General features: G+C 50.8%; 1 protein-coding gene across 1 annotated transcript; it reads left to right on the forward strand.

The window, feature by feature from the left end:
• The first annotated feature begins 7,158 nt into the window (after nt 1-7,158).
• On the forward strand, nt 7,159-17,011 carry RAP2C (RAP2C, member of RAS oncogene family). Its single transcript, XM_030497611.1, has 4 exons — nt 7,159-7,278; nt 7,364-7,753; nt 9,467-9,786; nt 14,527-17,011. The coding sequence occupies exons 2-3, from the start codon at nt 7,481-7,483 to the stop codon at nt 9,743-9,745; spliced, it is 552 nt and encodes a 183-aa protein (XP_030353471.1). The 5' UTR covers nt 7,159-7,278; nt 7,364-7,480; the 3' UTR covers nt 9,746-9,786; nt 14,527-17,011.
• The last annotated feature ends 5,198 nt before the right edge of the window (nt 17,012-22,209 follow it).

Here is a 22,209-nt window from a genome sequence, read left to right on the forward strand (position 1 = left end):
TGCTGCGCGGATGAGGGGACAGGGGACATTGCCCATGAATCCATCACTGCTCCCGGAGCAGCGGCAGCGCCAAGGTGGGGTCACACAAACGTATGTGCTGGGGGTGAGGTGGTGGGGAGGTGGGAATTCACACCGGGCCATGCTGCTGGTGTTATTGCAAAGAATCATAGACTCATGGGGTCAACCGGGTTGGAAAAGACCATTAAGCTCATTCAGTCCAACCGTTCCCAGCAGTGCCAAGGCCACCACTAACCCATGGCACTGAGGCCTCGGCTATGCGGGGTGTGAACACTTGCAGGGACGGTGACTCCAGCACTGCCCTGGGCAGCCTGTTCCAATGCCTGAGCACCCTCTGGAGAAGGAATTGTTCCTCAGCTCCATCTAAACCACCCCTGGTGCAGCTTGAGGCCATTTCCTCTTGTCCCATCCCTTGTTCCTTGGGAGCAGAGACCAGCCCCCTCCTGGCTCCATCCTCCTGTCAGGCAGTTGCAGAGAGCGATAAGGTCCCCCCTGAGCCTTCTCTTCTCCAGACTAAACCCCCCAGGTCCCTCAGCCGTTCCTCATCACACTTGTGCTCCAGGCCCTGCACCAGCTCCGGTGCCCTTCTCTGGCCCCGCTCCAGCACCTCAATGTCTCTCTTGCAGTGAGGGGCCCAGAACTGACCCAGGATTCGAGGTGCAGCCTCACCAGTGCCCAGCACAGGGGGACAGTCACTGCCCTGGCCCTGCTGCCACACTGGTGCTGGTACAGGCCAGGATGCTGGCGGCTTCTTGGCTGCCTGGGCACAAGCTGCTCATATTCAGCTCCGTCAATCAGCACCCCAGCATAAATCCAGGGGATTTTGGAGAGGGTGATAGAAACAAACCGGGGCTCTGGGCTGGGAAGGATGAAGCCCAGGAAGACTTTAATGCCCCACAGCGCACAGGGTGGGAGCTATGGCCAGCTTTGTGCTGGGCAGAGGCAGCCCATGCTGGATTCCCCCCCAGGCCCTCGCCCCTCTGCCAGCTTCGATGATGGGAAATCCTTTAAGCATGCGCATTAGTGCTGTATTTAGGTCTGTGCTGCATTAGGGCTCGGCATGGAGCAGAGTCTCATTTCTCACTTAATAAAGAGTGTTTTAAAGGCATTCATCCTCACGGACCTGGCTCCACGAGCAGGGTGGGTGCTGTGGGAGATGAGGGTGCTGGGCTGGCTCCTCAGCCTGCCAGGTCCCACCTCTGCCTGTGCCCTGCCTGCAGCCACCCTGTGCTCCCACCCTGACACTGGGGCACTTGCTGCCAGGACACAGGGACGGGTCTGCCCCGATAGCCCCGCACATGGGCTTGTGCATCCCAGGGCACCACCAGCCTGTCCACACGGGCACGGGGCTGCCGTGCTGGCGGGAGGCCCATCCTGCTGGCAGTGAGTGTGGCATCAGATGGAGACGGGGGATAATGAGTCACGAAAGCCACCAGCAGCCAGCGAGCTCCCACTGCCAGACCTGGCTCAGGGCTGCAGCGCAGGCAGGAGGGGGAGCAGGGCCCCGGAGCTGCTGCGAGGGCTGGAGCAGCTCTGCTCTGGAGCCAGGCTGAGAGAGCTGGGCTGGGGCAGCCTGGAGAAGAGAAGGCTCCTGAAGGGGAGACCTTAGAGCAGCTCCAGTGCCTAAAGGGGCTCCAGGAAACCTGGAGAGGGGCTTTGGACAAGGGCCTGTAGGGACAGGACAAGGCGAATGGCTTTAACCTGCCAGAGGGGAGGTTGAGATGAGCTCTGAGGCAGAAGCTCTTCCCTGTGAGGGTGCTGAGGCGCTGGCACAGGGTGCCCAGAGAAGCTGTGGCTGCCCCATCCCTGGCAGTGTTCAAGGCCAGGTTGGACACAGGGGCTTGGAGCAACCTGCTCTAGTGGAAGGTGTCCCTGCCCGTGGCAGGGATTGGAAATGGATGATCTTAAGGTCCCTTCCAACACAAACTGGGCTGGGATTCTGTGATGACATGAGACAAGCTGTGCTGTGGCTCAGGCAAGCCCAGTGTGAGTGCACGTGGCAGCCCCATGGTGGGGGCTCAGCTGGGAGCCCTCCCCCTTCCCCTTCCCTCCGGACCTGTGGAGTGAGCAGGAAACACCAAACTTTGCAGGATCCTCATGGATCTGCCCCTGCACCATCCCAGGAGCAAACGCAGCCCCAGCACAAACCCCAACCACCGCTGGGTTCCCTGGGGAGGGCCCGGCCCCGGGCAGGAATCACCCTGGTGGGAAAGCTTTTCTTTTCTTTCCATCTTTGTCTCCTCCTGGGCTCAGCGCGATGGTTCCTGTCAGCAGCACGAGGTGCTGGGGCGGCTCAGAGCCAGCGAGTGATTCCTCTGCTCTCAGTGCACACGGAAGCGGCTTCTATTTGTCCTCCTTCCCATCATGCTGAGCCATGGGGGTGACACCAGGGGTGGTGGCAGCGGCCTCTCAGAGCCTCATGTCCCGGCCTGGTGCAGCGCTGGTGGAGGGTGTCGATGCTTTTTCCTTGTGGCCATTGAAGAGCAACGAGATGGGAGAGAAACCTCATCTCAGCCACCAGTGTCCCATCAATGCGAGCACAGGGTGAGGACCCTCAGCCGCTGCCTCTGTTCCTGCTGTGTAACCCCTTCCCAAAGCACTGGCTAACGGAGGATCATTTTCTTTCTAAGGACCATGCAAAGAGTGGTGTCAACAGGCAGAATATGGGAAGAGCTCCTGTTTAAGTGACTGGAGCATCGCGGGGGCACAAGGGGTGAGGAGTAAATGGAGGGATTTGAGATGTTTGGCAATTACACAGCCAGGCTAAAAAGAAAAGAATGATTAAGAGACTTGCAGGATTGTGAGAGGATGGGCAAGAATTTGGCATGGGATTAAATACTAGAGGAAAGATTAGAAAAGCAAAAAGCAGGGGATGAGCAAAGCCTGAGGGATGAGGCAGATGGACCGGATCAAGGAGAGCTGCCAGCTTGGGGTGAGCCCGGCGCTCTCCACTCGCATCCCAGCCCCACATCCCGGCACTGGAGCTGCCCCTGGCTCTGCCGGGGCACAGGGCAGGAGCAGGAGCGTCCTCTCCCTGGCAGTGGCAGAGCTGCTGGTGCCAACATTCCCACGGCCCCTCATGATGAGGAGCAAACCCTTGGCGTGAGCTCTGTCTGTCTGTGCAGGGGCTGCACGGCCCTGGCAGAGCCACGTTTGCTTTCCCAGCCATGGGGTGGATCTCTCCAGAGTGAGGGAATTCCCTGAGAGGCCAAAGTGCAGAGGAAAAAAGGAAGCCCCATGAAATGCTAACAGTGAATGGGAACTCTTCTGTTAGACGTCGGTTTAAATGGCTTTATTTTCACAAACCTGAAGATACCCTGACAGTGTATTTACCTTTCCCTGCCTTTCTTTTCATGTGGGGTTTAAAGGAACAGGTTTGGTTTATAGAATTATAGAATCATCTGGGTTGGAAAAGCCCTTTAAGATCACCAAGCCCAGCCCGTTATGTGATCACTGTTGCCTTCTGGCTTGAGGGAACTGCATTTCCAGGTTTACTCCACTGCAGTGTTGGTAGGACCTTACACCCTGTGTGTGTATCTATTCCCAGGGAGAGGCTGTCACATCCCACAGTGGTGGCTCAACAGGGGCAGCTCTGAGGCCAGCCCCGGCCCCTGGGCTCTGCTGGGAGCTGGTACCTGAGGAGTGGGTCCTGCGTTGGCATCACCTCGTGTTGGTGGAGGATGTTCTGCTTATTGGGAGTCACAGAGCTGCAGCTCAGCGCAATCCCAATGCCCGTGTGGTGAGTGGGAGCAGGAGGTGCTTCCGTGTGGTTATGGGGTCCATCAGCTCGGAGCGTGGAGAGCAACAAGGAGATGGTTCAATGTCTGGAGAACAGGGGAAGAGGAGCAGCCGGTGAGGGCAGCATCCTCACACAGAGCAGTGACCTGCTCCCTGGCACAGGACACTGGTGCTGCAGCAGGAGAACAGCAGTGAGGGGGTAACCAGGGCACAGGCAATGAGCGTGGCAGGGTGTCACGGCAGCATCTCTCCTGCAGTGCTACTCATCAACAACAACCAGCTCCTGCACAAGCTTTTCCAAATGGCTGGTACCATGTCTGGGGACGTCACCAAAACCTGGATGCTTCTGCTCCCAGAAATCCCAATAAACTCCTTGTTGGATCAATTAGAATGCAGTGCAGCCCCCTTCTGTCCCAGAATCAGTAATTGCTTTGGAAAGTGTCCTTTCCCTTCTCTGACGTGCCAGGATGCCTTTTGTTGCTGCTGAAATAATGGCTAAAAGCTGACGGTGGCTTTTAGGAAAGAAATGGAACAGAAATTTCGGAGCAAGGTCCCCAGAATTTGCCTCTGAGTCATCTCTGTGTTGGCAGGAAAACCTGGTGAGGAGGAAAAGTCTCTGTGCAGGTCACAGAGCCTGAACCAGCACCAGAACTGGGAGTCTGGGCCAGGTGAACACATCCAACCCCTACGGTGTACCTCACTGTCATGTGGAAGAGCTGAGATCGAGAGCTTCCATGATGGTTATGTGACTCGTGTGACGGGAGCTCCTCGAAGGAGCTGCATGGGAGAGCCCCAGGGAGCCAGTCCCGACCCTGCGCTTACACACAGAACTCCATAAGGCACAATAAGTGGATTAGCAGAACCACTGGAAGAGGCGAAGGAGAAATGACACTCACTCTTAAGCTGGTTTTGCTCGTGTTTACGCAAGGGATGTGCCCAGTTAGATGGTAAGGGAGGTGAAACCAGGCTCAGCAGCCTGCTGCAGGCTTCCCGGCAGAGCAGAGCCTGGTTTATAGCTCTGGTGAACGGTGAATCACAGCAGGGAGCAGGTCACCAGTGACGCAGCAGCCCGCGCCAGGCAGCACCCAGGCCTGGCTGGTGGTGCAGTCCCACACTGGCATCTGCAGGAGATGCTCCAGGCTCCTCACTCCCTCCAGAGCCTGGTGATGCTCCTGTCACCTCTCCCTGCGCTGCTGCCATCCCTCCTGCCTCCCCGCCGGGCACAGCACCAGGCAGGATCCATCTCCCACATCAATGAGATGGGGATCGCAGTTATTCCTGGCCCTTGCTCGTGCCATCTGCCCATTCCCCGAACATCCCTGCGGGATCTGTGTCTTAGCAGGTTAATTTAATAAGAGCCTTCATTATTGTTGCTGCTGTGGGCATGGCACAGAGCAGCTGAGTCCATCAGCAGCACAGAGCTGCTCTGCAGTAATCAGATCGGGCCCGGATGCTCATTTATCATAGAATCACGGAATGGTTTGGGTTGAAGGGACCTTAAAGCTCATCCTGGCAGGAGCCAGCGAGACAGCGGCAGCAGAGATGAACCAGGCTTTGATGTGGGACATGCTGCACCCCACTGGATGGTGAGGACAAGGGAGCAGCACCGGGGCGGTGCTGGCAGGAGGTGCCAGGCTCAGGGCTTGGCCACTTGTGGAGCAGCTATTCCCATCCGGAGTTTCAAAACCTTTTCCATCACCAGCTCCTGCTTCGGCTCCAAGTTGTGGCCCAGTGAAAGAGCTGTGCAAAGTGCCCAGAGAAGGGAAGGACTCACCCGAAGGATGAGGAATGAACAGTCAGTGCACTTTGAGATTGACCTTCTGTGTTTTTTTCAGCTGTAGGCACGTGTGGCCGGGTATAAAGTGCTGGGAAATAGATCTCCAGCAACAGAGAATGACACTAATAGGCACATGGAGGGAAAACACCCTCGTTCCCAACCCTGCGCCCGCAGCTTGGGCTGCGGCTCAGCCCAGGAGTGAGGCACTGCTGGTTAACTCAAACCACACAAAACCATGTTTGTTTGCCTCCCCCTTGCCCCATCGCTGTGCTCTTTGCCCCATTCCTCTCCCTTAGTCATTCCTCCACCCACGGCAAAAGTAATGGACCAGCAGCGCTCCAAAGACGGGCACACAATGGACCTAAGTGACCGTGTAATCTCATTATTGTCACCCTCATCCTCCTGTGCCCCTTTCCTCCCGCCCCTTTGTCACTGTCACTGATTGTGTCACGGTTAAGTTTAGATGGGAAGCTCTGATCACGTCTGTCCTTCATCCCCAGCAGCCTGAGTGCATTAGGCACTTTGCAACCACTCGTGGCTTATAATGGGGCTGAAGTAGGAGGCAGCCTGTCTTAACGCTCCCCTTCTCACTCTGTGTGATTCACCAGCACAGGCGTACCTTCCATGCAGGCACATCTACCTCATGCCAGCAATTCACTTGACAGATCCATTTTCGAGGCAATGGCAAAGGGAGAGGGATTATTACTTACAGGTAATAGAGAGCAGTGACTCAAATCCCGTGTAATTTAGGTAAGATTTTATTCTGGTGGATAAAAGTCCTCACCGAGCTTTTCTCATAATCCCAGAATCCCAGGCTGGTTTGCATTGGAAGGGACCTTAAAGCTCATCCAGCTCCAACCCCTGCCACGGGCAGGGACACCTTCCACTAGAGCAGGTTGCTCCAAGCCCCTGTGTCCAACCTGGCCTTGAGCACTGCCAGGGATGGGGCAGCCACAGCTTCTCTGGGCACCCTGTGCCTGCACCTCAGCACCCTCACAGGGAAGAGCTTCTGCCTCAGAGCTCATCTCAGTCTCCCCTCTGGCAGAAGGTGCCCAGAAGCTACTTGGGTTGTATCAGAGGACTCTTCTCTCACGCTTTGTGCACACGATCGGGTCAGGTCTGAGCGACAAAAAGACTTTGCCCCATCCCTGGCAGTGCTCAAGGCCAGGTTGGACACAGGCGCTTGGAGCAACCTGCTCTAGTGGAAGGTGTCCCTGCCCGTGGCAGGGGTTGGAGCTGGATGAGCTTTAAGGTCCCTCCAGCACAGACCAGGCTGGGGTTCTATGGTTTTCTCTCAGACAAACCAGCCCTTTATTCCCTCTCGTTACTCCCTTGAACAAGGACAAATCCACCGCTGGGGGGCGCCCGCCGCGCCCCAGGGCCGGGCTCAGGGCGCGCCCGGGCGGCTCCTCCTGCCGGCCGCCACGTTGTGTGGGGTGTGTGTTCCCCGCCGGGGCCGGGCCGGTGACACACCTTCGGTGTCACACTGAAACCCGTCCCCCAGTGGTGGGCGGGGCCGCCTCGGTGTCACACTCAAATCCGTCCGTGTCAGTCGCGCCCCCGCGGTGTGTCCGTGCGCGCGCGCGGTGACGCAGCACGTCCCCTCCGCCCCCGCGCCGGAAGTGGCCGGAGATAAGCGGCGGGGAGGGGCTCGCGTCCGCGCGCGTCGCCGGGTGTCGCAGCGTAACCGTTCCGGGCGGGCCCCGCGGCCTGAGGCGCGGCGGGATGGAGTGAGCGGAGCGGCGGTGAGGAGCGGAGCGGAGCGGGGCTGCGGGGCCCGGGCAGGGCGGGCCGGGCCGGGCGTTAACCGCGGTGTCTGTTCCCCCTCAGGACGGCGCGGGAGCAGCGGGGCCTCGCCCTTCTCCTGAGGCGGGCCGGGGCTATGCGAGGGCCGCGCTGCCGCCTGCCCTAGGCCCGGGGCTGGCGGGGGAGCGGCCGCGGGGCCCGATGCGGGAGTACAAGGTGGTGGTGCTGGGCAGCGGCGGGGTGGGGAAGTCCGCCCTGACCGTGCAGTTCGTCACCGGCACCTTCATCGAGAAGTACGACCCCACCATCGAGGACTTCTACCGCAAGGAGATCGAGGTGGACTCGTCCCCCTCGGTGCTGGAGATCCTGGACACGGCGGGCACGGAGCAGTTCGCCTCCATGCGCGATCTCTACATCAAGAACGGGCAGGGCTTCATCCTCGTCTACAGCCTGGTCAACCAGCAGTCCTTCCAGGTAACCGCGGCTGGCCCCGGGGGCCGCCCCTGGGACGCGGCCGCTCCTGCCCCGGGGCCGGCGCTGGGGCGAGGAGGAAGGTTTGGGGTTGGCCACGTGTAAACCCTTCATCGCTGGCGGGGCACAAGCGGGAATGCCCCGCGTTCCGCAGCCCTGCTGCCTGCTCTTTGCTCTGCAGGTCCTTATCAGGGTGCCACCATTGTTAAACCCCCCACCAGGGCTGGAGAACAATGACCCGCTCCCACTTCCCCAACAGAAGCTTTTGGCAATCCCCTACCATGAAGAAATCGCTTGATATTAATAATCGAGACTTCCCCTTCCCCCCTCTCCTCCTTCCCAAAAGGCAGATTTCTTCACGGGCTCTTGCAGAGTCTGATTGTTCTGCAATTGGGAGCTTTTAAATAAGCTGCTATTTTCCACCCCCTCTCCCAAAATATATTCCTGTCTAACATAAGCTCGATGCCTTCACAGCGTAGGTGGAGTCCTGGAGAGGAGAAGCGAGCCATATGTGAGGATTTGTGGGTCTGCATTTCATTTCTACTATCCCAACTCTCTGAAAAGTGGAAATATCTCAGCCAGTGTCAGCTGCCTCTAGAGATGGGGCTTTATTTGGGGGCTGTAAGTGGGTTTAGCAGCACTAGATGCAGCACAGGGAATTGCAGCTACTGCCTTGGCTTCAGTTGCAGAGTTGGGTGTATTCCAGCTCCTTGGAATACAAACCTCCCCACACTGAAGCAGCGTGTTTGCTTCTGCTAGTGACTAAACTTTATCTTAGCAGAGGCCTTGAACTAGCCGAAGACTGATTTTCTCTGGAAAACAACAGCAGTGACATTGGGCACCTTCTCCCCTTTGTTTTCCCTTATTTTGGGGTCCAGTGAGTCCCCCACTGTTCAAGCATTATACAGTTAGTAATCCACCCTGTTAATACTCAGTTATTCTTGTCTGCCCATAACATGTTTACTCCGAAGCCTGTAGGTGTAAACCACTCTCTGCAGTCCTTTCACACAGTGGTAACTTCAAGTGCTTAAGTTGTTTTGTCTTGGAACTATGCAAGAGTTTGTAGAGCTTAGTACTGATAGTAACTTCCACCACTCAGGGGGCAGAGGAGATTGACTCACACTTTCAAGAGTAAACTCTCAGTGTTAGCTCAGACTTGAATAAATGCATCTCTAGGTAATAAAATCTCTTGACAGCATTTAATTTGGTTACTTACATGTGATTAACTGTGTTCACAATGAATTATTCTAAGCATTGCAGGAGTGAGAAGGCTTTATGTAAATGACCAGCTTTCTCTAGCTGTAAACTAAACACAGGCTTCCTAAATGACTGTGTAATGGCATCTGCTGCGAGTGGTGCAGGTTGGTGGGCTGGAGACCACGTCTTCAGGCAACTGAAAGCAACTTTGGAAGCAGCTCTGCTCTGTCTTCCTCTGGATGAGCTGAGAATTGCTCTCAGAGTGCACTTTCTGTTTGTACAGACACACCATATGAAGTGTGTATGCATTTATATAAAACTAAACCCCCTTCTTCAATAAAAGATGGGTTTTAACTTTCTCTGCACTCTAGATCCTCACGAGTCTGAATTTAAGATGTCCCTGATGTGTTTTGAATGTTCAGTTGCTTGGGAGGGTTGTTAAAAAATGCTTCTCTAGTGGCTCTAGAGCAACTCCACGTGGTTACTGGCACTTACTAACCAGCTGGGTTGTTTGACCAGGACATCAAGCCGATGAGGGACCAGATTGTCCGGGTGAAGAGATACGAGAAAGTTCCTCTGATCCTAGTGGGGAATAAAGTGGATCTGGAGTCGGAGAGGGAGGTGTTGTCTGCAGAAGGCAGAGCCCTGGCTCAGGAGTGGGGCTGCCCCTTCATGGAGACTTCAGCCAAGAGCAAAACGATGGTGGATGAACTGTTTGCTGAGATCGTCAGGCAAATGAACTATGCCTCCCTGCCTGAGAAACAAGATCAGTGTTGTACAACTTGCATCGTCCAGTGAGAGAAATCAAGAAAAACCTCAATCATGGCCATACAGAGCAGGTTGGTGGAACAGTCATAACTACCTGAGGTGCATAACCGTGCTGATCGAGTTAATGCGGTGTGCCAGGGAGTCTGAAGTTAAGCAGTCTAACCTGGAAGGAGCCTTCCTCCCAAAGAGGTGGAAGCTTGTGCATTCACTTGCACGTGATGACTCGAGTCAAGCAGATTCTTGTGCTCCTTCAGCAGGGTTAGTCAGGGAACGCTGCATTTACCTGCAGGAATTGTACAGTGAAACAAAGTGCACCTGTGTGACTGTCAGTGCTCTCTTTGACATTACGTTATCCCTAATGGTCTGTGATGTTGCAGTGGGTTTCTTCACTGGTTGTAGTTGGTACCTGAATTATTCTCAAGTAATGGGAATTGCCTTGGAGGTCAAAGGGATTGTTGTTGTGATCAGCTTTCCCAGTAGGTTTTGCTGAGAAGACTTTGAGCTTGTTTAAAGAATAACAAGTAAATTGTACAGTCCAGAAACTGAATGTACCTGGAGCACGTTTCTGCCTTATCAGTGGGATAAGTTTAAGAGAGATCCACCCTGAGCTGTGAGGAGTGGCCTGGAGCCCACATGAAGTAGTCAAGGACGTGTACAAAGTGCTCTTCATCTAAAATCCCCAGAGCAGAGAACACACTATAAAATGGCTTCTTACTGCACAACTCCTTCCTGTGACTCATGAGAGGTGTGGCGAGAGCGCAGCGCTCGGAGGGGCCTCTGCAGCTTCCCCTGTCTCGGGTGTTGCTTTGGTTTCATCCTTCTTCCCCAAGGATAGCTGCTCTTGGCCCCTCACACACGTGGTGGTCTTTCTTAGTGCCTCTTTCACCTGCTAGAGCGACTGGATGTGTTCCCCCTGCACGCAGCAGTGCTGTCACTCCTGTGCAAGTGGTTCTGGGCATCCTCTGCTCTTGTTTTACCTCGTAGCGGTTTCAAGTCTGGTTTTGCATTGGCTTGAATCCATGTTACTGAAAAGGGCTCTTCTCCATCATTGGTGCTCTGCGTGCAGCCAGCTGGTCCATCAGACCTTCAGGTGTCTGTTGGACCAGTCTTGGCAAACAGCTCGGTGTGATCTCTGAGGGCAAGTGCAGGGATGAGGGAGGACATGAAAATCCAGGGGAGGGAGCTGTCCCTCTTGACCACTGCTCTCCTTGAGGCTCAGGCTCCAACTGCCACGTCAGGAGCTTGCTCGAGTCCAAGGAGCTTTCTGCACCTGAGTGACAAGAGGGAAAATAAGTTATTACTGGAAGCTTTGGACCATGTATCCTCTTTAATCTTGAGTGCAAGGGCAGAGAGTGCAGTCTCAAAGCTTGTCTTTGAGATAGTTATCAAGTGCTTTGTGAATGTAAAATTCTAGGTGCTCATGACCCTGGCACTGTCAGACTCAAGATAATACATGATGGTTTTATCTCCAGTTCTGTGAAATTAAAAAAGGCTGCTGTCTCCACCTCAGAGGTGTGTGTAAGTTCAAACTCTGCTTGCTGAAAGTGAGCAAACTGCTTGTGTTGGAGCAGATTAAAACACAAAGTCTTTCCCTGTCCACTAATCCCTCACTCCTGCAGAGCCTTTTAAGGATATAGGAAGGAGTACATCAACAGAATTACTCCTTTTTCAAGCGTGCTGCAGGGTTAATGTCTTGAATTGCATATAGTAATGTCAGGTTTCAGCTATTTCTAAGGCAGCTTCACAAATGAGAGTATGTGGACTTGAGGTATGCCAAAGGTTCTGGCAGTCCTTGGGTTACTGGTGGCTCATCCTGTGCAGGTTGCTGTCTTCAGCTCTGACACAGTCAGGCCTTTTATCCATGAAATTTGTACTTCCAGAATTGGTTACTTTAAGGGAAGTTTCTGGATTTAGCATGAAATACCAAGTTTAATCTTAAGGGTGAAATGGAGGCAGGGGGCAGGGCCGTATGTTATTCCTTGAATCATAACTTAATGCTTAGATTTGATGAGTTTCCTGAGCATGCTCTTGCTTCAGAAGCAGCATCTGTATTCTTACGTCTTTGTGACCTCTTGAGACAGAGGATGCTCTAAGCTTGTGGAATAGATTTCCTCTCCTTCATTCTGCCTAGCTCCTAGGTCAAGCCTCCAGCAGCAAAGTGCTTCCTTGCTTCTAGGAGGTGCTGCTTCTGCCCCGTGTAGTCTCTTCACTTGTGCCAAACAAGCAAGTCTGTCCTTGAGCAGCTTCCTGCTCAGTGCAGGTCTCACCACTTCTGTTACTCACCCTGGCTCCTCACAGGCTCGTGCTCCGTATCTTTCATTTCAACCTCACATTTTTGGGATATTTCCTTCTTCCTGGCTCCCACTCTGTCCTTGTTCTTTGAGTAGGTGTAGGATCTCATTAACTTTATGATAAGCCTTTGCTGCCTGATAATTCCTGTCTGATGTGCTCTGGTGTAGGATTGCTGCTGATGGTGTCTTGTGATAGCTGTAACCAGCTTTGTAGTTCTTCTGCTTATCTGTGATCCAGGGAACAATTGCTGCTTCCCAAACATCTGCTTTAGCAGTGACCCCTCCCAGGTAAAGTGAAACTGAGGAAGTGGAACCAGGGGTCTGATAAACCTGTGTCAGAGGCAGGCTTGAACTCCAGCTCTGTCCTAGCGTAATCAGCAGCAGCATCTCTGAGTTCTGTGACCTGTCTGCATCCAGGAGGAGTCTTAGCTCTGGAGCAGTTGGTTCAGAATCAACTACATAAAACCAGCCTGAGTCTCTGCAGTTCTTCTGGAGAAGACAATTGAAGGGGTGAATTAAATGATGGACTTGGTTTCATCTAAGGCTGTTTCAATATCAGGTACCCTGACCTCTCTTTGGTACTGATACCTCAGCCCATCTGTCAAGTATGATGTTGTGTAGGTTCTTCCACAGTATTTTTGAGTCACACTTGCTTAAATTGCTGTTCAGTCGGCTGCTTTGGGTGAATGAAGGATGGAACAAACCCACATCATCAGGATAACCCATAGTTCCTTTTAAAAGCGTGCATTGTTCTTGCATCCTGTCCCCCCCCTCCCTTTGTTGCTTCTGCAGTGGTCTGCTGTCAGGTCACCGCTGCAGCCACAGGGGTGAGGTTGCCAGTAGCTGCTCTCTTCCTTGCTGTAGGATTTCTCTTGAATTGTCACTATTAGTGTTTCATATTTTAACTCCTCTTTAAAATGTGGCACCTCTTACAGTGCTGGTGTGTTAAAGGTTTTCTATAGAGGTACTAATGGGATTGGGAACACCTTAACACTGGGTGAAAGACTGATGCTGGTTAGTGATTTCTGTCCCCTCTATTCATGAGCAACTGATATTAGCATGTACTGAAGGAAGAGTGCTTTCCTCTAGGGATGCAGACTTAAAGTACACTGTCTTGTGGGCTCTGTGGCTGTGCAACACACACAAATGTACATGACTAGATTGTCTCACGTCCCCTTCTCTCCTGTCTGCTCACAAAAGAGACTAGAAAGTGCTATAGAGATTTCCTGGGCAAGTGAAGCCAGATAAGGTCCTATATGGTGCCAATTGTAGCACTGAGCACAAATTAAATGGAAAGATGATAAATCTGAACTGGGAGGTCCCTAACCTGCAAATACAAGATGCTGAAAGCATGTGGAGGAAAATACCAGCACTTGCTTTCTCTGTCCTCACTACCCTGAGCAATTCTTTGCTGGCCACAGCACTGGATGCTAGATTTGGGTGAAGGTTTGGGATGGATTTAACTCTGGTAGGATGAGGAGCTGCATGGTCAGTGGTTTGCCTCTCCTCTGCTCTAAGCAAAGATAAAACACCTATTAAACTGGTTTAATCCATCCCCATTGCAAGTGAAATATTTGTTGTTTTGACAGTACAGGGACCCTCCCCATCTAAAACTGGTGACCAGCAACAGTGTGTGAGGGGACTTGTGCCCGCCAGGCTGGGTGAGAGTTACTGTGAGTTGGAAAACTACCAACAAGCAAGCAAATCCTGGCTGGCTGCTCCTGACAGTACAGAAACCCTGCTCCTGAGTGTTGGGTGACCAGTTGTTAGGTGAGAAGGGGACCCCTGGCTGTGTCAGAGCACTCTGTCGTGACAAACTGCTAATGGAGAGCAGAAAACAAACAGTACAGTAGGAGGGACCTGACTCCTATGAAAAAATTACTTCAGGAATAGACTCACCAAAACCCCCGAAAAGCCAAGGATTGAGCTGCAGTGCAGCATGTGCACATGAAGGGCAGGTTTCTACAGACTTTGAGCTTCAACTCAGGCTTTTAGGATCTCTCTGCAGATAAATCTTGTGAAGGGTGAGCAAGTTATCAGAAACACAGTATGTTAGTCACACCACTGACATTTGTGTGCTTGACAGGGAACAGTGGCTTACAGTGTGTTCCTGCTGAGGCTGTGTAAATGCTAGGGGGTGTTTTAGTAGTAATTTAGAGGATCTGAATGCTGAGAACTCAGATGTCAAAACTAAATTAGTTGGCTCATCTACCTGTTCCTAGAACTACAAAATGCCATTGTTTCATGTTACTGGGTGCTGTAGTGCTTCCTACCTGTTTCAGATCTTTAGAAGCAATTTAATATCCCACAGGAGCAGCAGCTCATAGCAGTGAGTTGTTAACGGGCTTGCCTCTTAAATCACTGGAGTTAGAGGAGGAGAACCTCGAGAATGCTGCTGTGTAAAGCGGTGCTTTGGAGCTCAGTGTGGCAAACCAGGTCTTCTGCACTGTGGGAGAAGCTGGGTTCACTTTGAATGTGTGTTGAATATGGCTTTCATTAGTTATTTTGTTTAAATTGCAGATAAAACTCAGAGGAAACTTGCACAGATGCTGCTTTGGAGAACTTTCAGCCCAGGTTGCAGAGCTGAGCCTTGGTAAACCTGTCTCTATTACAGCACATTGCCATACATCTAAGTGCGTAAGGTTGGTGGCCTGCAGGATCCACACACCTTAATCAGAATGCTTAGCATGTTTACCATAAGTTTAAAGATCTGTTCTTTCTCTATCAGTCCTTTTATAGCTTTCTAAGTTCATATAATGGCTAATATGCAAGAGTTCATTTTTAATATTTTAATTGATTTCTTTAATCAATTTCTGAACTTGTATTTATTAAATACTTAAACTCAGTATTACCTACTCAATGCCTTTTAAAAGAAGAGAGTTTTAATGGAGAATAAATTGAGCCTTAAACAAATGGTTACTTCTGTATATTACCTCGCATCAGTGCTTATTCTATTTGCAAAGTTTTCTTCTACCATGTACTTGGTCATTCTCTGAGACTTTTTGTTTACGTGTGACAGTGTCGTGAGAAGATACTGAAGGCACCTCTGTTGTATGGATGTAGTATCCCTTTTCTTGGTAAATGCAGCTGTGACCCAGTGTCTGGTCCGATTTGACAGTAGGGATTGCTTGGGTTGGGAGGTAAAGTCTCCAGCTGATGTTTCTTTTCTTGCAATCATGGGTTTCCTAAACTCGCTTAATCAAAAATGACAATTGTAGCATTGAAAAATGGCAGCACACTTTTCCTTCTACTGAGTTTCTCAACTTGCTTGTTTACAAATAGCTTCTTTATGCCTTGGAAAAGGGATAATGTATCCTTCAGGATGGGCTCTATGCCTGGTTGGTCAGCTCAGCTTTGCCTGGCACATCGAGACATCTAGTAGACCTCTGCACATGTAAATCTAATGCAAATAAGATCACTTTACATTTTATAGTTCCTAATATTTGTCTTTCTGAATAATATTTTAAAGCAATATTTGTTAAAGTTTTTCTTGCACTGTCACAAATTGCTTTTTAGTTGGTTTGGTTTGATTTCCCAATAAACCAGTTTAATATTAGAGACAAGTTGGTGTAAGAAGGGGAAAAGCACCAGGTTCCAGTGATACTAACTGCGAGCGTGCTTTAAACAGCCATTGCCTTCCTTATTGTTTACCTGAGCAACATTTTCTCTGAATACTTGAAGATTTTAACAATAACACAGGTATAAAGAGCAGAATGAACATGTACAAAGAATAGATGGGATTCTTTTGTTCAGTTTGATTAACATGTTGCATACATGAGAGCTTTTTCTAGCGGTGGTTTCAAACGTGTACTTTTTGTTTTGCAGAAGTATAATAACTGCAGCTCACCTACTGCACCAAAGTTCTAGGTTTTTAGGAGCCCAGCTTTAGTCATTTGAACATGCTTCTAGAAATGTCCATTCTCTCCCTGTAGCAGCTAAAGAACTTGGAGAAAAGCTCCAGCAAAAGCAGTGATGGATAGACGAGGTTAAGCAGTTGAAAACTCACCAATTGTATTGTGGATGATGGCATTTCAAACAATAAAAGCTGACCGGTACAGTATCTCACACTAATGTGTTTTATTGCTAATAATGCAGGCTGACTTGACAGTGGTAGCAGAAATAAAGGTTCTGAGTCTACGTTCAGTGTTGAATTGGAATCCTGAGCAGAGGAGGAACACCCGGTTTCCTGCTTGGGTAACGAAATACCCGCGTTTAGTTTTCCTGTGGGGTTACTTGAATATTTCTTTTTTCCCCTGTTGTACAAACCTTATGAAGAGGCTGAGGCTAATGCTTAGGTTTGCACTTTAATATCAGAATTAAACCAAACCTTGTCTTCACAGTAGGTTTCTTTCATTGAAGTGATGGTCGTTGATCTTTTTTGTAGGTTGTAAGGAAGTAATAGGAAATAAAAGTAATTCATCAAGAGCTTAGTTTTGTCTAAGGGGGAAGGAGTTGGTTGCTCTGAATCAGCGGTTCATTCCTATGGGTAGTTATCAAACCAGTGTTCATTGTCATGGACCTCAGCACAAAAAAAATGAAAAAAGAAGAAAAAAAAAAAAGAACTTTAAAACTTGAACTAGTTTAGAGTGACAGGACTGGGAAAATGAGAGATGGTTTCTTCAGCACACTTTAGGGGGAAAAAGGGACCAAAAGTTATTTTAGGCTTCCTCAATAGATTGCATGTGAAGTTGCTTATTAGAGTAAGAGGCTAATAATAAATGCAATATGTATTGTCTTTACTATGGCATCTGTTTAGGAGTTGTTCAAATCACTGCAGTAGGGCTCTACAAAGACAAATGTAACCTACCATCAAGTATCTAATGTACTGTATCTTTATCAGTGAGAGGTGAAATCTGGAATAACAAGTGCAAAACCGGAACAATTACCTGTAATGCTTTGTAAAAAAAGGATTTTTCCAGTAGATTCATTCTTGTCATTTTGTAAGACAACCCTACAGTCCACCTGTTTGTAACTTTTTTAATAAAATAGATACCTGTATTACCAAGCTGGGCTCACTGGTGTGTGTTCCATCCTCCTGAAGTGCCCCAACTCACAAGCCACGCTGTTTTGGGGTGGTTTTTTGGGGTACTGGTTATTCAAAGCATGGTAACCACATCTGAATTGTCATGAGTGACTCCTTCCACTGGGGGAAACGGGGTGTGCAGCCGTGCCCAGGCTGGGTGCAAAGCTCACAGCGTCAGGTGCTCTGAGTAGAGAGGAGGGGAGCTGGGGCTGTGTGTTACCTTCTCGTGCAAGGCAGGGGCTGCTCTGGGAGCCTGTTCAGAGCAGTGATGGTCCCTCCTCACAGCCAGTGCGATGAGGCTTTGTTCAAAAGAAGTATCTGTGAGCAGTGGAAGGCAGGAGCCTGGCACATCCCCAAAGGTCCCCTGTTGTGACAGCCCTGCCTAACACCCAGGGTTGAGCCACAGCCATGACTGGATATTGCTGGGATGCTGCCAGCCATAGAACCACAGAATCCCAGCCTGGTTTGTGTTGAAGGGACCTTAAAGCTCGTCCAGTTCCAGCCCCCTGCCACGGGCAGGGACACCTTCCACTAGAGCAGGTTGCTCCAAGCCCCTGTGTCCAACCTGGCCTTGAACACTGCCAGGGATGGGGCAGCCACAGCTTCTCTGGGAAAAGTCTGTGCCAGCGCCTCAGCACCCTCACAGGGAAGAGCTTCTGCCTCAGAGCTCATCTCAATCTCCCCTCTAAATCCAGGCTCACTGTTTGGGGGGCTGTAAGATAGTGTTTCACAGGCAGCTTTGCTTTGGTTTAGCAGTTCCTGCTACAGAACCGCAGAGGCCTTGCACAAAGCCCCTCAGTGTCCCTCTCCCCCTGCGCAGCCAGAGGACAAGTATGTTCCCCCGGTGTGGCTGGAGGGCTCTCCCCACCTCACAAATGAGGTGACACATAAATGACTCACTGAGACGGGCAGTGTTGGGTATGAACCACCAACCGCTGGAACCCTGCAGCGGGGACAGCCCGAGGAGGAGGCGCAGCAGATACCGGCATGGGCGGAGGGTGATCACACCTCGGTGGAGCAGCAACACGCTGTTATCTGCACTAATAGGCTTGACTGTAATTACACTTGGAAACTAGGTGGAAGTGTCTGGTCTTAATTAAAATGAGATACGGGTTCTAAAGCCATACGTGTCGACCTGGCTGAGTTATCTCTGCTGAGAAGCCAGCAGCCCTGGTGCTTGGTTTGCTGGTAGGTGCTTCAGTTTGTGAGTCACTTCCTTGGTGGCTGGAGGAGGTGCACGCACAGCGTGCTCTACACGTAGCTGCAGGCAGGTCTGCGCGGAGGTGAGGTGCTCTGTGCTCTCGGAAAGGGAAATAATCTGGCTTTTGGGGTTTTTTATCTCTGCCTGGTCAACGCAGCTGAGAGGAGCAAAGAGGACGGACTTTGAGCTGTAAATCAGCAACAACGTTCAATCCAAAGGTCAGATCCTACCTGTAGTAGTTTTCTGGCTCTGCTGAGGGCAGCATTGAGCTTCTGGTGGCTTGGCTGGCAGTGGTGGTACAGTTCAATTACAAGATTATAAGGGATTAAGTTTGTTGTTCTCCATGGAAACGGTGTATTTGGTACAGAATCAACTTACTTGCCTCTGGAGCTCTCTTTCAAAGCTGAGGTTCTCTTCAAGTCCTTCCAAAAAGTCTGGAGCAATGTTGATGGCAGCAGCAACTACAATGACTGATGAGGAAGAGGCTCTCGTGTTGCAGGAACCTGCACACGCTGTTCACTCACAGGAGGCTTTGCTGTTTGTGTGTCCATGCTCCTTGGTGTTCTGTCTGAGGGTGCTGCAACAGCTTCCCAACAGTGCCTGGCTTCCTCCCAACCCTATTCCCAGTGCTTGGGCTGGAGTGGGATTTGAGGCTGAGGCGCTGCTGGTTACTGGGTGACCTCAGAAGACAAGTGGTAGTTGTAGCTCGTCCCTCCTGGAGGCACAATGGGGAAGGACGTGCTAAAGCTGGGGAGGTGCTTGGACCTGGAACCAGATGCACCAGCGCTGCAGAATCGCCTTGAAACTGGACTGCTTGCATGTAAAGAAATTAGTAAATAAATAGCAAAGTTAAGAATGTTCTCAGATTTATGAAAAGCATTAGTGTGTGTCATCCGTCTGTGCTGCTACCCAGACTTAGACAGATTTCTTGCACTGCACACTAAAGGGTAGAATTGATTTGGGCGACATGGTCTGATGTGACGTGTCCCTGCCCACGGCAGGGGGTTTGAAACTAGATGATTTTAGGATGCTCTTACAGTCCTTTCCAATCCAAACATTCTATGATTCTTTAAATGGCTGCACTGTGAACCAAACAGACACTCAACTTCCTGGGGAATTTCTGGCTTCTCAGGTTCTTTTCCTTTGTCCCTGCCTCTAGGCTGACTAGATCCACAGTTTTTTGTCCTTGGAAGATCTGCCTTGACATTAGATTTAAATCATCTGGTCAGCCCAGAAAAGAGAAAATAGATTTGGTGTTTGTGACATTCCTTAAGGGCTACTTGTCTTACTTGGGAAGTGGCAAATAGGATGATTAATCATCAGCTTGGGATTCATCCTACTGCTGGAATAGACCTTAGACCCTTTCTCTTGTAAGCAGATTAATAATGACTGTGTAATCAGCAGCAGCGTGGCCGCTATGGGAAGACAAGAAGAAATGCACTGGATTTTTAGGAAAGCTGGTGTTGGGAAAGGGAGCAGAGGAGGCTGCTCCCGGAGCACAGCTGGAGCAAGCTGCAGCCATGTGGAGGTGATGGAGAATTCCCAAAGGCGACATGGGACAACCAGTGCTGGAGGAAGGAGCGTGTGTGGTATGTATAGCCCCTGCCCTGTACATTGGGTTGTCATGTGGGACCTCCTGAAGCCCCTTTGCAGCCCCATGTCTCTGCAGCCACAGCCACAGGGCTGATCCTGGCACTGGTTTCCATTCGCTGTTCCAGGAATGAGCACAGACCTGCCAAATGCCCTGCGTCTAATCTCAGTAATGCAGATGGGGTTTGTAATAGGAAGATTTCAGCTGCTGGGCTTGTCCAGTGTCAGGCTGTGGGAAGAAGCCTTCGCTGTTCCTTTCCGTACAGCTCTCAGAGCTGTTTCTCTATCAGTTTTCGGCTCAGGATCTCGGCCCATCCAAATTGCTTCATCTTGTGGCCCAAATTAATAATTCAGAAAGGTTTTATGATTGTACCCCTGAAGCCTGGGAACAGTCGAGATGTTGGAATGTTTCCCCTTCTCTGAAACACATAGATGTGTTTCTTCCAGAAGGCCCTGGAGAAGGAACCATGAGACAGGGATTACCTTTGATCACTACAGGAGCACAAAGCTCCCAGCTTCAGATGGATGCTGCTCTGTTGTCCTCCACTGCCTGTTGTGAATGGCTCTGGCACAACTCCAGCTCTGCTTTGAGCTATACACCTGGAATTTGGTGGGCTTTGGTAGGACTGAGGTGTGGTAAGGGTCTTTTGAGTAAAAGGAAAAGAAGGGAGTGGGGAAAAAGAGGCTACATAGGAGGAAATCATGTTAACAAACTCAGGATCAAGATCCATATGGTGAGATGGGTTTGATCCATTGGCCTGGAGGTGCCTGGAGGACATTTCTTTGCCTAGATGTAATCAAGGCTTACTCAACCAGAGCTAGTTGTCTTGAGCCAAGAGGGAAACCGCAGGTGTCATGAAAATAAGCAGTGTAGTTCCTTAGAATTCCATCCTTTCCACTAGGATTCAGTGTTGCAGACTCAACTTGGCAGCTTCCTCAGATGAAGCCTTCGGCCATAGGATACTTCCTGATGATGCTTAGCAAAGGTTTTCAATATTCCATTCTTTAATTCCCTCCTGAAGAGTTGCTGCTGCTTCTAGTCTCGTAACAGCCGGAGCTGCATGAGCAGTAGAGCAGACGCTGCCCGGCCGCGGTGTGGTACGTGGGTTCCGTGGGTTTTCCATCGGGGAACAACCTAGGGAAGAGCTGCACATGACTCATGGAGAGCCTTAGGGAAGGGGTGGTTGGTTTGACTTCCTGACAGCATTCCTGAGGACAGAGCTTGTGCGTTGGAGACCCTGTTGTGGGGCTGCTGGATTACAGGTGAGCTCCCAACACTTCTGCTGTTGATGTGGTGATGTGTGAGTGGACCAGGAATAGGTCGTGCTTGGAACAACTTAAGGACAGCATATAACAGTCCTGTGCTTTGTGCTACTACACAGACATAGTGAGGTGCATCTCCCTAGCTAGAAATGACTGAATGCTAAGAGATGCCAGAGCCTTTGGAGGCATCAGCGCTCCTTTGACTCAGCACATCCATGAGGCTTTCTGTTCCTGTAGAAATGGCTTTCTGTTCCTGTAGAAATGGCTTTCTGTTCCTGTAGAAATGGCTTTCTCTTGTCTTCAAAGTGATCTGTTTGAATTAAACATCACAGAGTGCTTTTGATAGAGCTGTGCCAACAACAGGGTGCGACTGGAGTATTAAAAATGAGCTAATGTGTTCTGGAGAACACCAGAGCCAGGCTATTCTTTAGTTTCTTGTATAGCTTGCTGTGTAATTTGAATTTGCTTGCAGCAAACTGCCTTCCTCGGTGCCTGGAAATAGTTGTTACATAGCATATCAAATCTGAAAAAGGAAGAACAGTTAATATACACGGGTGCAGGGTGGGCTGGGGTGGTGCTGTACGGAACTGCTCCTCCCGGCAAACCACGTTGTCGTTGGGCACAACCACCACGAGAGGGCGCTTGGAAGCAAAGAGCTGGCGCATCATCATAGAATCCCAGACTGGTTTGGGTTGGAGGGACCTTAAAGCTCATCCAGTTCCAACCCCTGCCACGGGCAGGGACACCTTCCACTAGAGCAGGTTGCTCCAAGCCCCTGTGTCCAACCTGGCCTTGAACACTGCCAGGGATGGGGCAGCCACAGCTTCTCTGGGCACCCTGTGCCAGCGCCTCAGCACCCTCACAGGGAAGAGCTTCTGCCTCAGAGCTCATCTCAGTCTCCCCTCTGGCAGGTTCAAGCCGTTCCCCCTTGTCCCCATTGAGCTTTAAGGTCCCTTTCAAACCAAACAGTTCTATTATTCTACTCCCATAAGAGTCTTCATTTACCTCGTTTTCCGCCACTGGCTCCACACTGTCTGTAGAATGGCTCTGGAGGGCAGTCAGAGGCCCTGATAAATCCAAACCAGGACCCTGCCTTCATGTCACAGCAGTGAAATAAATTCTTTTC

The sequence above is a fragment of the Strigops habroptila genome, chromosome 9 (assembly GCF_004027225.2).
Source record: "Strigops habroptila isolate Jane chromosome 9, bStrHab1.2.pri, whole genome shotgun sequence".
NCBI lineage: Eukaryota > Metazoa > Chordata > Aves > Psittaciformes > Psittacidae > Strigops > Strigops habroptila.

Coding starts and splice junctions, on each gene's coding strand:
- RAP2C (XM_030497611.1), top strand. CDS start 7,481: ATGCGGGAGTACAAGGTGGTGGTGCTGGGCAGCGGCGGGGTGGGGAAG. Junction 7,754..9,466: donor TCAACCAGCAGTCCTTCCAG/GTAACCGCGGCT, acceptor TTGTTTGACCAG/GACATCAAGCCGATGAGGGA.